Here is a 19,275-nt window from a genome sequence, read left to right as displayed (position 1 = left end):
CTGCTTGGCTGATTAACCGTTCTCCCTGCGCCTCTGAACGCAGAAGCAATGCTTCTATATATTCCTAAGCTCCTTATTCCTCCCCAGCCGAGCTGCACTTTCACGGGAGCTTTGGCTCATCCTTCCCCCCCCCTCCAGTTTTCTCTCTTTTCTTCTCCGGCTGTTTCTCATTCTTAGTGTCTCTAGTTTATTCTCAAAGGCAGATAGACTATTTAGCCAGCTCTCACCTTTTCTGGCTCGCTCATTTAATTCTTTTCTTCTTACTTTACTCACTCTTGTTCTGCCTTTCTCTTGCTTGCTTTTGTCTTTCACCCACTCTGCTTCTGTTTTACCGCTCATTCATTCACGGAGGCAAACAGGATATTTGGACAGTTTTCTCACCGAGCTGTTTGCCGCCTTCGTCTTCTTGAGAACATATCAAGCCGTGCAAGAGATTTCTGCATTCGGCAGTAACTCAAGTTTTGAGTATAAGAGGCTTGTCAAATCTTTTTTTTTGTAATTTTTATCACCTCAGACATGTTGGACTCAGATCTATTTCAGACTTTAGAGTTAAGAAGATGTGATTGCTGCAGGAGCCACTGTACAAAACTCAGCGTGCCAGGCCTGTAATGCACCTGACACGTTTTACAAATGCATGTAGACAAGCAGTTGAAATGTGAGCACCGTCGTTGATATGCTTGCCTGTGTTGCGTGACACATTAGTGTATAAACTGGGCAGCACATCAGGAGTACTTGTGATTCTGATCATGGTGGATAAAGCTTTGTTACTCATAAAACTCCCTTCCAGTGTGGTTGTCCTTTGCAGAGTCTGTTGCTGCTGACTTTTTTTTTTGCATCCTGCATACAGGTAGCACACAACATAAATGAATGTCACTGAGACTACATCAGCACTAATTTTTCTAAACTTTTACTCCATATGAGCCTTTATGTAGCTTGAACTCCTCAACCAAATGTGCTTTGGCTGCTCCAACGTCCAGACTCTGGAAGGACCTGTGTGAGGAAATAAGGCTGCTTGAATCATCTTTTTAATCTCTTCTAAAAGCGCATCTTAACAGATAGTTTTTATTTGTCTCCCTTTGGTTCTTCACTTGATGTTAGTTGACTTTTTGTGTGTTATTTACTCAAATTTGTCAGTCCTTGTATCATCGTGCTTTTTTGCATTGTTTGTTTTCTTTGTGAAGCACTTAACTGTGTATTTCCTCCTCTCATTCTTCTTTGCCTTATTTCCTTTGCTCTCTTTTCAAGTAAACCAGAGATGAGCCCTTTTTTGTGTGTGTGTGTGTGAGATGTGATGCGATGTGTGCCCATCTCACTTCAAACACTGGAGGGCAAGGTGTTGGTGAATTTCATCAAGTCTGCGAGCGTGTGAGCTCACACACATAATGCACACGTACGCACACGTCAATTAAATCCTTGTCCCGAAAACATGACTTCCCACACAGACACACACACACACACACACAGCAGCATTCTCACATCCCTTGTCATGCCTGGTGATAACCAACCACCCACTGCCTCCCCGCTGCACCAGATAGGAAAGCTTATTAAGACTACACTCACTCAACTCACACCGCACACACCGTCAAAGTTGTTGTCACAAATTGCAGAAAACAAAGCACCCCTAACGCTGACAACAGAAGCCAGGAGATGATTTCTTGAAATATTTCCGGAGAATGCTTAGTTTGTTAAGAAAAAGTGCACGTGATGGTGAGGTTTGTCTGAAAGAGTGAGCTCTTTTTGCTCTCTCTCTGGCCTCCCCTCCCTCCCTCCCCTCCCTGGAGGGCTAATTGCACAGGTCAGGTTGGTGACATCACCACACTGGCTAGCTGTGATCTCCGTGTTCCATATAGAGCCTCATTAGAGCACGGCTAACCGAGCGCATGCACGTCGCTCCCCTCCTCTACAGTAATGAGAATGACAGTAGCTGTGGTAATTACAGTCAGTTCAGTTTCTAAGCAGCCGCTCGCTTTGCAGAGAGTTTCTGGTGCGAATCAGGGTTGTTGATTTTGTGGCAGTCATCATCTATGATGGCTGATTTATTTTCACAGTAGATTCAGTCAAATGGAAAGAGGAAGAAGAAGAGAAGCACAACTCTGTTATTAGTATTTTCTTGTCATTTTCTTTTAATTATTCCTCAACAAGGACACAAGCCCATTTTTGAAACAGACTATATGTCCTACATACTTTATGAATAGTGACACACATACTAGCAGGGACTCTGATTCCCAGAGTTCAGTGCAACCTGAACAGTCCAGCGCCGTCTCCTCTCAGGATCCCGGGTCTACAGGGGTGACACCAGTGCAGCTGCGGGAGCGTTGGGCTAATGATGACAGTGACGCACTAATAATGGTTCCCATAGCTCCAATGACAGTAGGGAGTGTGTTAAATGGGGCACCATAGCAGGTTGACTCACCCGGACCCCCCACCTCCCCCTAATGAGAGTTTGATGGAGTGGTTGTGTAGGTAGATAATGCTAAGTTAATGAGATGTCCTATTCCATGAGACTGTTTGCAGTTTCCTACAGAGCTGCTGTATGTGTGTGTGTGTGTGTGTGTGTGGCCGCTTACCTGCTTTTGAGAGCAAATATATTGGTTTCTAGGCTACTGTGTGTGTGTGTGTCTGACTTACTGCTGTTGTTTGCAGATGTGCACGTTCGTGCATTTGCTTACCTCCGGGTACAAGATAGACGTGTCATTTATGTTTCATCCAGCAGCGGTCGTCCGTTCGACAGGAAATTAACTTCCAGATTTATGAGAGAGAGTGACAGAGCAGAAACCATCCTAAGGAGAGAAGGAATTAATAAAAGAAACAAAGAACAGAGAGCAAGTAATAAAAATAAAAATGGGCAGAGCGAGTGAGAACAATGGGAAAAGAGGGGAGTTTTGGTGATGAAGAAGCGATAAGATGATGGGAGAGGGGCTGGAGGTGGGGGTAGTAGTAGTGGTGGGGGGGTAACCACCTCCCGTATGGCAGGTACATGCCTCTAATTGGGATTCCCACTCCCATTCTGTGTCTGCCCCCCTTCCTTTTCCTTCCATCTCTTCTCAGACAATGCAGTGAGGAAAAAAGAGGATTTCCTAATTAATGCAGATATAATGATGGGTCCAACTGTGGACCTCTGCCCCCTTGGAATGTTGATTAAGGAGCTTGGTGTGTGTGTGTGTGAAGGTGTGAAGGTGTGGTTTATCTACAAAGCAGCCCAGCCAGATAAAACAGGGATTTTAGATAATCATATGTTTATGTGTAGTATCATTACATATCTGTTGATGCATACCGGATTAATAGTGCTGACATTTCTTTCATACAATGCTGAATTCTATATGGTTATCATCGAGCTAATTGGTAGTCAGCTCTTGGCTCCAGCATAGTGTGGGAGTACTGAGGAAATCAAAATACTTCCAAGAAAAAAAAAACATAAAAATCTGCATAAAAAGGATGCTGCAGCAGCACCCACACTATTTTTACTGGCAAGCGATCCCTATGAAGTGAGGTGAAAAATCATTACGTCAACAACGGCTTAGCGCCAGTGACATCACCTGAAGGAAAGCAAAGATAAAACAAGGATGTTGCAGATGACAGATTTAAACTTCCCAAAATGGCTCAGAGATCGGGGTGAACGTGTAACGGATTCAACTTTCCATTCAGTCATTTAAACCTTTCAGTTAAACCTCAGAGAAACACACAGTTAAGCCTTTCAGAAGAGCATGATACTCAGTGAACACATTGAACTCATCGTCTTGTAATTGTCCAGGGCTGGGGAAAGGGGAGCTGGACTTTTGCTTAAAGGGTCACTTCACTGATTTTACAAATCATGATCAGTTTACCAGCCGTTGATAATGTCTTCTGCGGCATAGAGGAGCTATGACAATTCTGAGAATTCAGTGAGGTCACCTGACTTCTTGCAATAATGAGAATATTAAAGGTGGAATTTATCCAGCCCTAACAGTGTGCACACACCCACACAGTCTTGAGAGGAGTAAGTTAGTTGAACAGGTTTGGGTTTACCAGGGGCGAGCGGGAAATTCAGTATTAACACTGGCAGGATTTAAAAACCATGACTGTGATGCATCTTGGGAAGTGTAGTATCCAGCGTTTAGAGATAAAACTGCGACATCTCTGGCTCTGCTCAGTTTTTACAGTAATACAAAGTTGTTTGATTATGTATTTATTCATTTAACTAAGCTGTAACTGGAACCATCGTACACACTGAAGAGATCATCAGGGTTTTATAGGCAGGATGTACTTATGTGGGTGTTTTTCTGTACGTAACACAAACGTTGGGTCACCCGAACAGATGCTGCAGAACTAGCAGGAATGTGACTGAGATGTCCCTCAAAGCAAAGTGTGTACACAAGAGGAGGTCAGCGTTAGGCGAAAACAGTTTGTGTGTGGGCGGTCCATGTATGTTTAGGAGCTTTAAGTCAGTTCCTTTGTGCATGTAGACTGCTTTCATAGGGTGACAGAGACTCCAAAACAACAACATTCTCTTCCCGGCAAAAACCAAAGCAGTGTGAATATCAGCTTTGCTGTTGGCAACGTTAGCACACGCAGGTAGAACTGAAGTTGGTACATTAGCTTAAAACAACACTAATTGCTTTGCAGGACGGGCGCCAGGACGTGGTGGCATCCCTGTCCAGGTTTCGCTGCGACTCTGGTGCCGCGTGCTGCTCTTGGCCAGGCTAGCAGGTTACCATTCAGTCCACGTATCTGCCTGTAGCAGTAATGAGAAGTGCCTCGCCGTTAATGAGATAAACACAGACATTAGATTGGCTCAGCAGGAGCTCGGAGGAAAGGAGAGGGCGAGAGGAAGAGGAGAAGTAGGTTGGCGGGTGAGACGGAGGAGGAGAGAGAGAGTGAGAGATGAGAGAGGGTGGTGAGCATGGTGAGAAACATGATGCGAAGGAGAGATGGAAGAATATGAAATATTTGCGGGAAAAAAAGGCTTGATTAATTTCTTGAAAGTGTGAAGTAGAGCTTCATTACGACTCGAGCAGAGGTGACAAGTATATTTTGCCTGTAAAACGGGGGAGAACGAGCGCTCCGGAATGATAATGATGATGATGGTCGTGATGGCAAAGTTGATAAGAAAAACACACCGTGCAGTAACAGCTCTTTCATTGGACGAAATGTTGAAATATTCATGCTCCATATGCTGCGTGACAACTGTACCCTTTGTCAATGTGCGCACGTGCACACACAGACACACTCACTCTGCCAGCGCCTACTGTGGCGTTGGAACGATATCTGTCATTAAGCGGTCTTTTTCCAGGCAAAGCCACTCATGTAAACGCAGGAGCAAGAACGAGTGTGCATGAGCGCGTCAACATTTTTGAAATGTGACGCAAGGTGGAGTCTGTGTGTGTGTGTGTTTGTGTTGTTTGCGTGTTGTGTGAGCCTCTTTCATTGACTCATGCAAGCTCTGTCACCTGACTGAAGGTTAGCCTATTGTTTCATCATAAAAGTCTCCAAAAAGATCTCATTAGAGCACATAAACCTTTCCTCCAAAATAAAAGTGCATTTGGTAGAATGCCGTATTATCTACCCAAGGTTTTAAGAATAGAAAAATGAATTTCAGGGATAACTCACACAATCTCAGTACACAAGTTGCAAAATAACAGCATCCTCCAGGAAAATTAAGACTCACACTGATGGATTTTTTTTTTTTTTTTTTTGTGTTGTCCAGGTTTGGTAAGAAGAAAGATGACAAAGGCAAAGATGGTGCCAAAGCATCCAAAAGCAAACTGGAGGCCTTAAGTGAAGAGGAGCTGGACAGGATCCCCGACAACAGAGATGGGTATGAATCAGACGTGGGTGGAATATGTGTCCGTGTGGGTTTTTTTTTTTTTTTTTCACGGTTTAAAGTGTCAAAAGAGAGGGTTTTACAACCCAGGACAGTGCTAGAAGGAGCCAGAAAGTTATCACAATCACAGAGGAGCATTTGTAGTAAAGGGCTTTTATCGACAGCTTACCTAATGAGTTGTGAATCACCCTGATGTAGCAGCATGCGCCCACTTGGTCAGCTGAATGTGTGGCACAGCTGTCTGGAATACACAGATGCCCTGAGAGGCAAGTGAGCAAAAAAAAGCCATTTTTCTAAGTCAAATGTTTTTTCTCCTGCATAATCTTTCCTTAAACTTTTGTTTCATCTGTGAAACGGGTGTGAAGCATGTCTTTCTATTGGCCAAAATGTATTTTGAGAGCTAATCTGCTGTTATTGTTAGCTGAATTGATAAATTTCTTGCTAAAAGAAAGAAAGAAAAGACTGTTACATAACTCGCCAAAACACAATAGCAACACATTCTCTTCACAGCTTGTCACATACTGCCACTCTGTCACGCCCTTGTGAGTCTCATCCAAATGCACAAGATACGCTTTTACCCTTTAAGGTCTAGGAAAAGATCAGTGACTTTTAGTTTTGCATGGGATGTGGCAAAGCCTTTTATATCACCTGTTGTTATGTCGAAAACACAGCAGAGAAAATAAATCAGATCAGCCTTCAAAAACAGGTCAACAGGACTTTTTTTTCCTCGCTTTGAGTTGACTCTGTAGGTTCAAGACAAAAGAGAGATGCTCAGTCTGAAGTATTTGTTTTCCCCATGTGTGACTGCCTCCTTCTCTGCCGTCTTACAGCTATGATCCGCGTTACGCCGAGATCCACTCTGGCCACGTCACCCCAGACCCAGCTTCCCTCCCCGACGTTGAAGACGACGACAGCGACCCCAACTACGCGCGCATCAACATTTTCCGCCAGCAGCCGTCTTCCCAGATGTTTATCAATCGTGCGCCCTCACCTGCACCCCTCTCATCGATGCCCAACCAGTTTCGGGCCTCCTCAGAGGAGCTGGAGGGGCTCTATGCCAAGGTGAACAAGTCCAGGCCTCCGCTTGCCCCACAGAACCAGCATCCAACGCAAGCAGACAGGTGAGAGTGTGTGTGCTTGATCATTTTTATACTAGCCATGACCCAACTTCTGCTGACTCTTCCTCGATTTGACCTTACAGGTATTGTCATGCACATGTGCTTTTTTAAAGGATTGCGATGCATTTGCATCTTCTTCTTCTGAGTAGATACACAAAGTTGTGTGTGTAGGTGTGTACACACAAGGTCACGGACCATAGCTTGGCCGGCACGCGTGAGGGAGTATTTGCACATATCTACATTCATGGTCTGCCAAGCCAAGAAAAATGCATAAAACATGAGCGCGTGCTTACACTGTAGTTACACACTCATCTGTGCACACACACCCACGCACTCACACTTCTACAGCAATGCCATGAATGATTAATGTAACTCTTCCCTTTTGCGATCATTTTGACCTTTGCAAATCTTTAAACTCTCTAAAATCACGAAGGTCATCTCTGTGATAATTATATTTTTTCATAGTTTTCACAGCAAAATGTTGTGGGGTTCAGTCTTACTGCAAGGCTTAAAATATAGAAAAACACGAATGTTTTTCATCCTTTCCCTTCCTTTTAAAAATTTTCCTAAGGGCTCAGTTAGGAGGTACTATTTGCACAGCCTTATGCTCTACAAACAGTATATCCCCTCTCCCTGTGTCTCATTGTCTTACACACACTCCTGCTAACACACACATACACAAATACATACAGGGTATACATACAGGGTCCAGGTGCAGCAGAACACATCCCAGAAAGCACAAGGTTGCCTCCACTGAACCCTCTCTCCAGTTTAATGTTGTTTGAATTTCAAGCCGCCACTCTCAGGCCACCAGCTGCATCCCTGACTGTTCACACTCAGTGCTATGATGTGTTCAAGGCAGATGCAGACACCTGCGGTCCTGTTTCTGATACAGATATGACTGCAAAATGAATGCGACTGGAGTTACTCAAGACAGTCTGAATTGTCCATAGATGAAAACAGATGGAAACAGAAATGTCCTTTGCAAAAAGACAAATTTTAGGAGATAAAATGCTCAGTAATAAACTTGCGTAAAGCCGTCATTTGTGGTATTCAGTGCAAATCCCTTGCTGTTAATAACCATGTGAAGTCTTCTCCAGACGGACATCAGCGGACATTTGTTCTTCTCTGCTGATGCTCTGCCAGGCCTTGTACTGCCGCACATGCTCAGTTGGACTGAGGTCACGTGACTCCCTTGGCCATGATATTGTTGAATTTTAAACTGGGGCATGGCTCAGTTTGGATTTTCCCATACTCATTTCAAGTTGTTCGTTATGCACTGAACGTATCTTCAACATATTAGTCTTCACATTTAATGATATGAATTGACCTACAGCCATGCGTAAGGATTTCTGCAGGCCCAAGTACACTGTATTACAGGCAATTTAAGGTAATATGATGACAAAATGTCCTTGAAGGTGAGTAGAACTCATTTATTATTACGCTGCTTGTGTAGTAAATATCAGTGTTGTCACTACGTCCATATTATTTAATATTACTGCTGAAGTTTTGGAGTTAATCTTGTAGCCGGTTTTGTAAGTGAGAAAAAAGGAAGAAAATCTAGAGAGGATTCAAATGCAAATTTATCATTTCCTGTATGAAATAATACAGGGCACATTAAAACTTCCCTCAACTTAAACCGTCTGACAGAAATTACTATTGACTTGCAAATCAAAAACTAAGCCCCAGACACCCAATCTCATCCAGAGAAAGAGAGGATGCAGAGAGAGAGGGAGGGAGGGAGAGAGAGAGAGAGAGAGAGAGGTTGGACATGGAAAGGAGACAGATGGGAATGGAAAGAAGTGACAGACGGAGGGACAGAGAGAGAAAGCAGGGAAAGAGTGTAGAGAAAGAGGGAGGAAAGACAGAGCCAAAATGGAGTGAGAGGGAGAGAGAGAGAGAAACATGTTAGGCAGAGTAAATTCAAGAGGGAAGAAGTGACAGAGGAGAAGATGCAGACAGAAGAGGAGGAGGGATAATTAGCCACAGTCTAGCAGCCTGACAGATCTGTTAGACCACTTTAGCTCTCATCCACTAGTGGTGGGTACTTCATTACCAGCCTGTTTTCTCCCTCTGCTCTCTTTCTCCCTCAGTTTCTCCCACTCTCTCTCTCTCTCTCTCTCTCTCTCTCTCTTGCTCTCTCTGTGTCTCTTTTAAGCTCTTGGTGTGCCCCCCCCCCGTTCTGGCCATAATGTATATTAGATAGTCTTTAGCATTAGCATGATGGATGGGGAGCCCTCTTTGGGTTGTTAACTTGGTATATGAGGGGGGGTCTCCCGAGACAGAAATAAATGTCCAGTAATGCCATACTGCATGTTTGTTTTTAGTGACTCAATAATTAAACTACACTGTGGCTACCTAAAAGAGCTTGTAAGTGGTGTATAGCATATGAGCAATCAGTTAATAAAGGATAAGCTTGGAAATATTTTGTATTTTTAACTTGTCGACAATCCTATAAAAAGACCAACAATGAAGTGATTGTTTTAGTAAGTCCTCTCTGTGTAGCCAAAGCCTGAGATGGCTTATTCCTGTGTGCCATAGGGCTCTATTGTTTGAATCAAGGTTGTGAACATGTTTCAGGATCACAACACATTAACTTGAGGCGCTGTGATTGGCTGCGTTCGCACTGTATTTGTATTACTGTTTCCTGTGACAGTCGCGGAATAAAGAACTCATGTGTCCGGTTAAAAAGAGCATCCGCAGAGGAACTGAATCCGGCTAACACACCCATCTAACACACCAACCAAACCTGATGAAGCTGCGACTGTCGTTGTCAGTTCAGCTCCATTCTTCTTATGTTGTTGGACACAGACATAACTTAATTTATTTGACAGACGTGGCAGGAAAATAAGGGGAGCAATAGGACGACCTGCCGCAACTGCAGCGCTGCAACGTGGTCAACGTCAGAGAGACCAGGATCACATGCTGGCCGTCCTGGTGAAAATAGTCCCTGATGAAGGCACCATTTACTCTTATTTGAGTTATACACTATATACGCAAAAGTATTCATTTGAATTGGGTAGTTTGAATTCATTCATTTGAATTGGGTTCAGTTGTTATAAAGTTTTTCCTTCCAGTACCGTAGGTGGCCATGTTGGATGAGCTCAGAAGGATTACACAGTCACACCCATTCGTGCCATACCTCCCCACTCACACACGCTCCCTCATTGCTGGCTGTTTCCATTCACGCTGCACCACCTGCGGCTTGGGACGAGGGCGCTCATTCACAAAGTCGGTACATCTGTTAAAACACACGCAGCTAGCCATGAGGTTGGAACCCTAGTGCCTTTCATTCACACAGACACACACAGTCATATACACACATGGTCAGAGCTGGACGCACATGCAGCCACCCACGTGAAATATTTCTGCCGGGAAGCCCAGTGTAACCTAGCAACAATGCGCTGTGTGTGTGTGTGGTCGACCATAGATCATAGGCGTAAGTGCAAAAAAGCCAGCTTCTCACTTCTCCACTTTCAGAGTACCTTATGTTAGTACAAAGCAGTCCTTGATTGCTGTACACATTTTTATTGTTTCCAAGGGAACAACATATCTATTTGTTTCATCTTTCACATCGCACTTTTTTAATGACGCCTAGGAAAAGATGTGCTCATTATACTTGTGGGATATGGTTTGTTCTTGTGAAACCCTTCATGCTAAAATAGCTTCATCCAAATGTTTTCTCAAAGTAAGGACGCAGACCTGCGACTGTTTGCATAATTTTTTGCCAGCTGAGACATGCTGGTGCCCCGCTCCCCTGTCTTCCTGTCAAGGCCCTCAACAGTGGGCTCCCAGCACTGTCTCCCTAATTTACTGTTGGACATTTTCATTACGCCTTCAATGGCAGGTGTGTGCCGTGATGGGCGTCACATTTGATTAGAGCTGTGCTAGAGGCTGACCTGTGGAGAAAAAAGGTTAGTTATGCTTGTCAAATTTTATTAGCCAGAAGGCAGTCTTTGTAGCTGGAGCAAGGGACAGGGGGGATGAGATGAAAGAGGAGTGAGAAAACGAGAGAAGGAGAGATGTGAAGAAGTCGAGATGTTGAGGTGTGTTGTAATACACGCCATTGTGCCGAGGAAAAGGAAGATGAAGGTGAGCTTGGAAGCTAAGACAGGTAAATGACACATCAGTGAGCATGCTCCCGCCTTTCTAGCAAGGCTCAAGCAGTGATACAATGGACACGCACCTGACAAGTTTACCTGACTTTGTGACAAAGTCCGGTTCTCAAATCATTCTAGACAGGCTCGACCAATCGTTGAGACATTTTTTAAAAGGAGTGACAAAGTCTTTTGGATGTAGATTTGCTGTTTTCCTTGACAAGCCCTGAATAGTGTTAGTTTTCCTGCCTGTTTTCTTTTTTCTCCCTGCCTCGTTGGTGCGACACAGTTTTATTCCCCTGTAGACGGAGGCAAACAGGAAGCTGACGTTATATAAAGGGAACTTTGCATTAAGGCAGATGCAGAAATCCACCTTCTGTATTGTGTATGCAAACAAAAAAATACATCCTCTTTTTCTTCTGTTGTGGATTGAGTTGTGAGGCAGCACCTGCCTGAGGAAGCACTCAGAGAGAAGGGATATGATGTTCCCCTGAATGCAACACATCATTATTGTCAACTGCGTCTGAAGTAAAGTCCTCTGTGCCTTTAAAGCGTCTTATATTGACGCTCTGAGTTTCCTTTTTGCTGTTCAAGCTGCTTCCAGTTTTTCTTTTGTTTTTGGTCAGTTACATGAGGAAAGTTACTGTTACTGGAAGCCAGTGTTAGATTGTGAGTTAATCAAGTTTCATTTTTATGGCTGTGCACTTGTCTAATAACAGAAAACAGATACATGGTGAGTAATGTGTCTGTTAAATTAGATCTGGGGGCGCAGTATGTTCAGTGAGGCAATTGTTCCCAACCCTTTGGCTTGTTACACTTTGAAATGTAAGCAGAGTCGTGATCAGTTCGCTCAAAATATGACTTTTTTTTTTTCTTCTGGTCAAAAGAAGAAAAAAAAAATGTCAGAAGTCAAAAAAATGATTGAGCATGATTTTCTACTGGGACCCAATTAATCAGCTCACATGGTTTAAAGTAAGCCTTTATTGTCATTGTACTTTATTGTCCATTATCACCATAACTCAGAACAGAAGGGGAGATTGTAGTCCACAGGTGCTCATTGTTTTTAATGATACTGAGCTTCAGGTGCTTGTCATTGCACCATGTGACGACGCTGTCTGTCCATACATGATACGACTCTGGACAGACTTTTAAATCTGTCTTTCTGAAGTCCTCCAGTTTGTTAGAATTGTTAATTCTAAGCTAATTTGCAGAACTGCTCCTTTAAATTATCTGAACGCTCAGATGTAAATTCTTCATTACAACATCAACAGACTAGACTTCACATAGAGTCTAAACAACAGTATGTTTCTTTCTGTTTTTTGCTGGGCCAACAGTAACAGTTTCTGTCCGACTCTATTTCTATTCCCAACTCTACACCGGGAAACCAAATATTGACCGTGCACTTTGATGTGTGCTTACCTCCAGCACGCAGACAGCAAAGGGAAAAAAAAACAAAAAAAAACTGCCCGCCTGAGCTTTTCCCCCCAGTGTGTTGTGTTTAAATCAGCTGGCCGCAGCAAGAAGAAGTCGCCAAAGCAGCCGGCGGCGGTGCACGCTTCCTAATTAGTCTGCCCCCACACTGGCTAACACCACGGGATAGTTGCTTTCCTCGCATACTCTCTCCCGCTCGCTTTCATATGGCAGACGGTTTTGTTCTCACTCCAGTTCCCTAGCTCTCCTTCTTTCACTCTTTTCCAAGTTCCCATCTCCGTCTCCGTGTTGCTGTTTGGTTTTGCTCCCATTCTGTCTTCTGATGCTTCTTTCATTTCCTGCTCCGGTGTCTCATCTCCTCCCTCTCTTCCTTCAGTCTCCATCCCCCTTCATTTTTGTTTTTTCCCCTTCTCTCACATCAGCCCGCACAGTCACATACTCTGAAATATGGATGAAATATGATACTTGAAGGTAAAACATGTCTGGCTTAAGTGATGTCAATTTCTGCGGTTTAGCTAATATCGCAAAATGAGACCTTGCTGATTCGTTTACGCGAGGTCTGTTTGCATGTTAGGCACCGAGGCTGATGCTCTTGCAAGACCTTCACTCATCACATGTGAAAACATTTGTGTAAGGAACATCAGAATAGAGCTTGTGTACTGCTGAATGCTTAAAGTGGGTAAGGACAGGCCTAATCAGAATATTATTGTTTGAAGGGAGTGACAAGGAACAATGCAGCACATGCACATTGTGCCACTTTTCAGTACTTAATAGCCAAAAGTCCTACAATAACCAAATACATTGACAATATTAATTATTACTCAGATTTCTTTGCTTGTGTTTCCAGGGGCAAATCTGCAGTGGCTTGATAGTAGTGTGAACACACAATCTTTATTGATAATAGTTTTCCAGTCCAGCTTGGTTTTCTCCTCCAAAATAAGTTAAGCTAACTCAGTGGTACAAATGACTGAAAAGGAGTTCAGAAAAGTTTTCTCCTGGATATAACAAACAATTAGAGTTTCTTGATGGCTTATGTAGCACTGCTCTGTTGAGAACATTGTACATCACACAACTTAGATCCATTGTGTTTATGCGTCTGGCCTCAGGGCTGCAGACAGGCAATCAGCAGTAGTTATTAGGTACTGATGACAAGAGGGGAGCCTACCTGTCTCCCTCCAAACACACACACACACACACACACACACACACACACACACACACACACACAGGACAGAAGGAGAAAGGTGTGTGCTCATACAGATGCATACACACATACACTCATGTATCCCATCTCTCCCTCCTGTCACTGTTTGGAAAGCAGCCTGCTGGATTGTCAACCCATCAAACTGCGTATACCCCCCCCCCATCCCCCCACCCCCCACCCGCGCCCATGTTTTATCCAGAATCAGCTCCAGTCTTCAGCCATTAATATGATAATATTTGGCGTTGTCAGTGATGGAGGCCGCGGCATAATGAGATAATTACAGTGTTGTTTCATTTGGAGAGCGACACGCACGCTCAATCAAAATGGCAGCCCTAATTACGGGCCCAGGGATCAGCTAATGGCTTCGGTAGAAGAGGGGTGGCGTTGAAAAAAAAAAAAAAATCTCAAGTTGGCTCTGTGCATCCATTCTCAGAGGGTCTGTTTGTTTGTTTGTTCGTGTGTGGAGTGCGACTGGTGGGCAGCACAGGGTATGTAAGTGTAATAAAAAGCAAGTGATAAGTGAATAAATAAATAATACGAGAGATTAAGTGTGAATATCTTAGCAGCAAGGTTGTCTGCACGATGCAGCACTGCTGCGGACAGAGATTAGTATTGATTGGCTTTGTGTGGAAACCAACCATTAAACCAATCTCAGGAAGCAACAATTAGCACGGTGCTGGGCCAACCACCGCCTCACGTATCCATCTTTATAAGACCAGAAGCATCTGCGCTGGCGTTTCATAGCAAAGCTATGGGAAAGTTCTTTCCTGGTGGCAGCGAGTCAGGACTGACTCTCAGCATCCTGAGCGTCCACAGGGATTCTGCAGCGACTGTTTACACACACACACTTTTGTATAGAATAAGGTGATGCTTTGCATATGAACATAATGGCACCAAAGTGTGTATGACTCAGCCTTACATCCCAACTGAGTAGGATAAAAAGGCGAGTTTCATTAAAGCGTGATATATATATATCACGGCATGTCCCACACAGCAAATTACAAGGATTGACTGTACGCACACAGAAATACACACTTTCATACATTCCTGAAGCTGTCTTCACACACACTCAGAGCCTCAGCCAGATTTTCTAATTAAAGGCAGGATCGCAAGAGAGACTTAAACATGTAAGCTATGTACTCCACTAATGAACCCCCCCCCCTCTCCATTTTGGTCAATATCTGCCTGCAGGTCAGACTATTAGAATGTAAGGCACAGCGTCTGTTTGATGAGGGCTGCATGTTGGTGTTTATGCGTCAGACAAAAGCCTTCCTTGTGTGTAGTTGTTAAGGGGCATTCATGTTTTACCAATGCAGCGGAAGGCTGGAAAGTTTGCTGTTTTTTCTCCCCCTCCCCTTATGTTCATTTCTTTTTCTTTTTTTTTATTTTCTCTCTCTGTTTTTTTACGGTGTGTATCTCCCGAAGACGAAATAGCAAGCGAACAGCATATCAGTGTCAATATTAGATACCTTCTTCCAGTGCAGCCAGTAAACACAGATAAACGACAGCACAGTGTCGTACTTTGGTAGCACATCCTGAAGGATTATGTTTCCCTCAGACGCGCGATTGTCGTCTGTTGCCTTTTTTGCGTGTGCGTGTTCCCATACCCTTGTTTATGTGTGTTCAGCGCTGTACTCTCAGGTGTGTGTAGCTTATCTAGCCTTAAGGTCCAGTGAGCATGATGATGTTTCTCTTTAAGTTTTGTCCCCATTCTGTCCCGAGTTCTTATCTCTTCACTGGCAGTCGCCGCCACTTTCTTCCCCCCTCTTTTCTTTTCTTTTTTTGTTTTCAAGGTATTCTTCCTTTTCACCTTTTGGGTCACTTTCTGCAGTGGTCAGGTTCAGCTTTTGGGTGTTGACTCCTTCAGTGTGTCTGCAGTTCAGCTGAGAAGAGCTGCTGCACTGATCTGTGTGACTTTTAAATGAAAAGGCACATCCATCAAATGGTTTTTACAGTTTGGGTTGTTTTTTTTTTTGTTTGTTTTGTTTTTTTTTTTTGTTCCATTTTCTTTTCCACCTTGGTTTTCTCTGTCAGCTGTAGAAAGTTCAGTTCAGGCGCTGATGTCTTCTCACAGGCAGTGCTTTGAGGATATTATCTGTCTGCCTGTCAGTCTTCCTGCCCTGTCAAGGGTTGTCACTGTGAAGCAAAAGAATACCGGTGGTGGGTATCTGAAAGGATCTGAAGGCACCATGTTTCCCCTGGCTTTTTCTTTGCTTTTTAATCCACAGTTGTGCTGAAAATTAGATGTCTTATCCCTTAAAATAACCAAACAACCCACACATTTAGATCACTGAATCATGGAGTAGTTACAGAATTTGACTTAAAAGCCGCCACGGTCCCTTTAGTCCTGTTAGTTCTTTGTCTGCTTCTCTTCAAACATTGATCCAGCTGTTATTTTTCCCCCCTCCACGCTGTCTCTCTGCAGTGACCAGCGTCTCCAGGGTATGCGCAGGGAGTACCAGCAGGCCCGAGCCGCTCCGGTCTACGAGGAGCTCGACGCCGCGCGACGCAGATTCCTGGAGTATGACCCACAGCGGGTGAGTGTGCCGAGAAACCTGGCAACCAGTTTTTTGGAAGTTATTTTACAGTGAGAGCTTGTTTTGTTTTTGTCCTGCACATTCATAATAATAACAAAAAAAAAAAACAACACTATGAAATGACAGCAAGACCACACTTGAGTTTAAAAGACTGAAATGTTAAATGGAAGGAAATATGTGTGTGTGTGTCTCCAGAGCGCTCTGCTGTTCCTGTGAGCTCAGCCTGTTTTTCCCCTGTGCCTCTCTCAGGCTATTTTCAGCTCTCTTGTTAACATTTTGAGGTGCTGTGTGCCACCGAGGCGGCGCCCGTCTCTCCTTCTCATTTAGTTTATGGAGAGATCTATTAGACCGGTGACATTTCCATCCACCCTTTCTCTTAGCTCTAGACCACAACCTTCCCTCTTCTTTCTCTTTCCTATTGCTTTTTTCCGTTTCATCTCTGATATTGTTGTCCCTGTCCTCTCTCTTTTTTATGTTTTGGCAAGAACAACAAAACGGTCTCACTTCTCTCACAGTAGTTGCCTCTCCTAACCAAGCTGCACCGCTAAATGTCCCTGAACCTGGTTATTGATCCAGCCTGAGGAATCATTTCATTTACGTCCGTACACTCCTGAAGTCAGCATACTCGCCATGGAAATCAATAGCCATTTATCAGGCGTTTTAAAATGGGATTTTTTTAATAGCGAGCCCAAGGATGCAGAAAATCACACTTTGATCCGAATCAGAATCACTGAAGCTGGCCGCAGCAGTTTGCGAAGACGTTTCCTCAGAGCGAGATTTTCTTTCTCATTAAATGTCACAACAGAGCACAGAGAAGACAGGAGGCATCGGGGAAATACGGGATGGATTTACTGACAGCATTGCCGATACCCAATCACCTGACACAACTTGTGTCCCGCTGCGCTCGCTGCCTCGCTTATTGTAGTCTCTGTTTATTGAGCAATGAAGCCCTGAAACCGGTCTTCATTAGCGGCTCTGAGACACACAGCCTCTTTCTTTGAGGCACCCAAAGGGCTTTTGTCACTCAGTACACATCCCGGTGCGGCACGCGTTCATTGCGTCGGTTCGCCGTGACTCAGCTCAGCGCCGAAACTCTGTTGCAATTAAAGCGCAGCAAGCGCGAGGCGCAACCTCTGATCTGATTGTTGTTTTTCACTCAAATAAATGACAGAGGTATCCACAGTGAAAAAGCAGCAGTGGGTTCCTCCCCTGAGGAGCCTGATAATGAAACACCCCACTCACCATCCACACACACACACACACACACACACACACACACACACACACACACACACACAGTGAGAATAGAAAAAAATCAAACAGTAGAATATCCAGGAAGTAATACTGGGTAGAAAAATGACAGAAAAGATGATAATGGTATGTAGTGAAACACATCAGGATGAAAGAACATTTTAATCCGGCAGGTGAAAATAAAGCAGTCTTGTCATTATGTCAGTTTCTGAAGGACTTTGCATGCAGTTATATGTGAGTCACCTGAGACAAAAGCGTCTGCCAAGTGAATGAAAATGAATGCACAAGTTTATTGGTTTGTAGAGAGAGGTAGAGAGGATGACACGATGATTCATAAACAACAACAACAAGAAAAAGAAACACAGAAATTATACGTTTCCATTTCTCTAAGCACATAGAATAAAAGCAATTACTCTAAATCGCAATATTGCCCGCCCCAAGCTGCTGATTCCACACACACGCCCTGTGGAGAGATGACCGCCAAAAGACTGAGCAGAGACCTGAATAGATTTGTTTTAATCTTTTTAGGTTGTGTGAAGCAAGATTTTTTCCAGGAAATGAAACATGCATTTAGACCAGTTTTGGAAGAGGCTTGCATTCAGAAAAAAATATCTGCATGGGAGTGTTGATGCTGAAGGTTGTTTCCCATCAGGTGCTGACAAAGTGGAGTTTCCACACGCATTTACCTATTTTTTTCCCTCTGCTCGATATGAGAAGAGAGTAAATGCAGGCCACTTGAGCGCAGCACTCACTCGCTCGCTAGCTTTGGCCTTGGGTGATCAGCCTTTTTAGCTGCAGCCTCCGCCGCCGCCGCCACCAGTGTGTCGCGCTGCTCTTTCATGCTCAGCCATGAATGGTTAAAAAGGCTCTCCACACAAGGCCAGGAGCACCATTGTCCCTCTCTGAGTGGTTTATGTGTGATTTAAAGAGAAGATGTGTGCACGTGTTTATGTCTTCATTTGCTCTCTGGGACTAAGAGGATCCTGAGTAATGTGCTCACATAAGCTGACATAAACAAAAGCGGGCATGAAAAAGACTGCAGTCACACGGCATCACGTCTCTGTTTATTCTCTCAGCGGACGTCTATCTATGCGATCTCAGGGCGGAGATGCCTGCGAGTGTGCGCGGCACCTCTTTAAGTGTGTGTGTGTATTTCCATGGCTTTTAGTGAGTGTGTGCAGTCTTCAAAAAGAACTTGATGTCCCTCCCTCGTTTCTCTCCTCTAACCCCTCTCCCTCTCTGTCTGTCTGTCTCTAATTTGACCCTTTCCCCATGTTCCCTGTCTGTGGATAGGTCACACTTGTAATTATGACAATCACACTGTCCCTCTCTCCCTGTCTATTTTCTCTATATGCTAATGATAGGCTCTCTGTAATGTCTTGATGGCCAATTAAGCCACAAAAGTACATGAGCAGTATCTTTTTATAGGCCTCTTTGTTCTAGAAGACGAGTCAAGAATGACTTCTTGCACGTAGTTGCCCGATTGTTTTGGCAGAGATGGACGTTGGTGTCGCTTTTAACTCAATATTTCAATAACCTGCTACAGTAGTTCAATTATTCTGTGACCTTTTAAAGGGACACTTACTTCTGCAAAGTTAGGCGTCCATTGTGAGTGAGACAGATTAAAAGCCAAACAGTGAAAACCCGCTGCAGCAGACACAGATATAACCTGTCTTTTAGTCCCTGGCATTGGGGATGCTCCATAAATGCCCAATCCTACATTTCCAATGATGCAAACCAATAGCATCTTTTCACCAGGTCGTACATGCTTTTAACTTCATTGTCTTTCTAGCTAACACGCCCTGGCTTGCAGCTGGGAGTGAATAAATGAGTTGGC

General features: G+C 44.0%; 1 protein-coding gene across 3 annotated transcripts in view; it reads left to right on the top strand.

The window, feature by feature from the left end:
* Positions 1-19,275, top strand: part of pard3ba (par-3 family cell polarity regulator beta a) — a 138,253-nt gene that overhangs the window by 93,097 nt on the left and 25,881 nt on the right. For all 3 annotated transcript variants that reach the window (XM_046382253.1, XM_046382252.1, XM_046382250.1), the window contains exons 20-22: positions 5,684-5,794; positions 6,631-6,921; positions 16,076-16,187. In XM_046382253.1, the coding sequence (XP_046238209.1) occupies positions 5,684-5,794; positions 6,631-6,921; positions 16,076-16,187 (514 nt within the window). The remainder of the gene's footprint in view (positions 1-5,683; positions 5,795-6,630; positions 6,922-16,075; positions 16,188-19,275) is intronic.

This window comes from Scatophagus argus, chromosome 24 (genome assembly GCF_020382885.2).
Source record: "Scatophagus argus isolate fScaArg1 chromosome 24, fScaArg1.pri, whole genome shotgun sequence".
Taxonomy (NCBI): Eukaryota; Metazoa; Chordata; class Actinopteri; family Scatophagidae; genus Scatophagus; species Scatophagus argus.
Note: the sequence above shows the minus strand (reverse complement) of the source record. Positions and strands in the feature narration are given on the sequence as shown.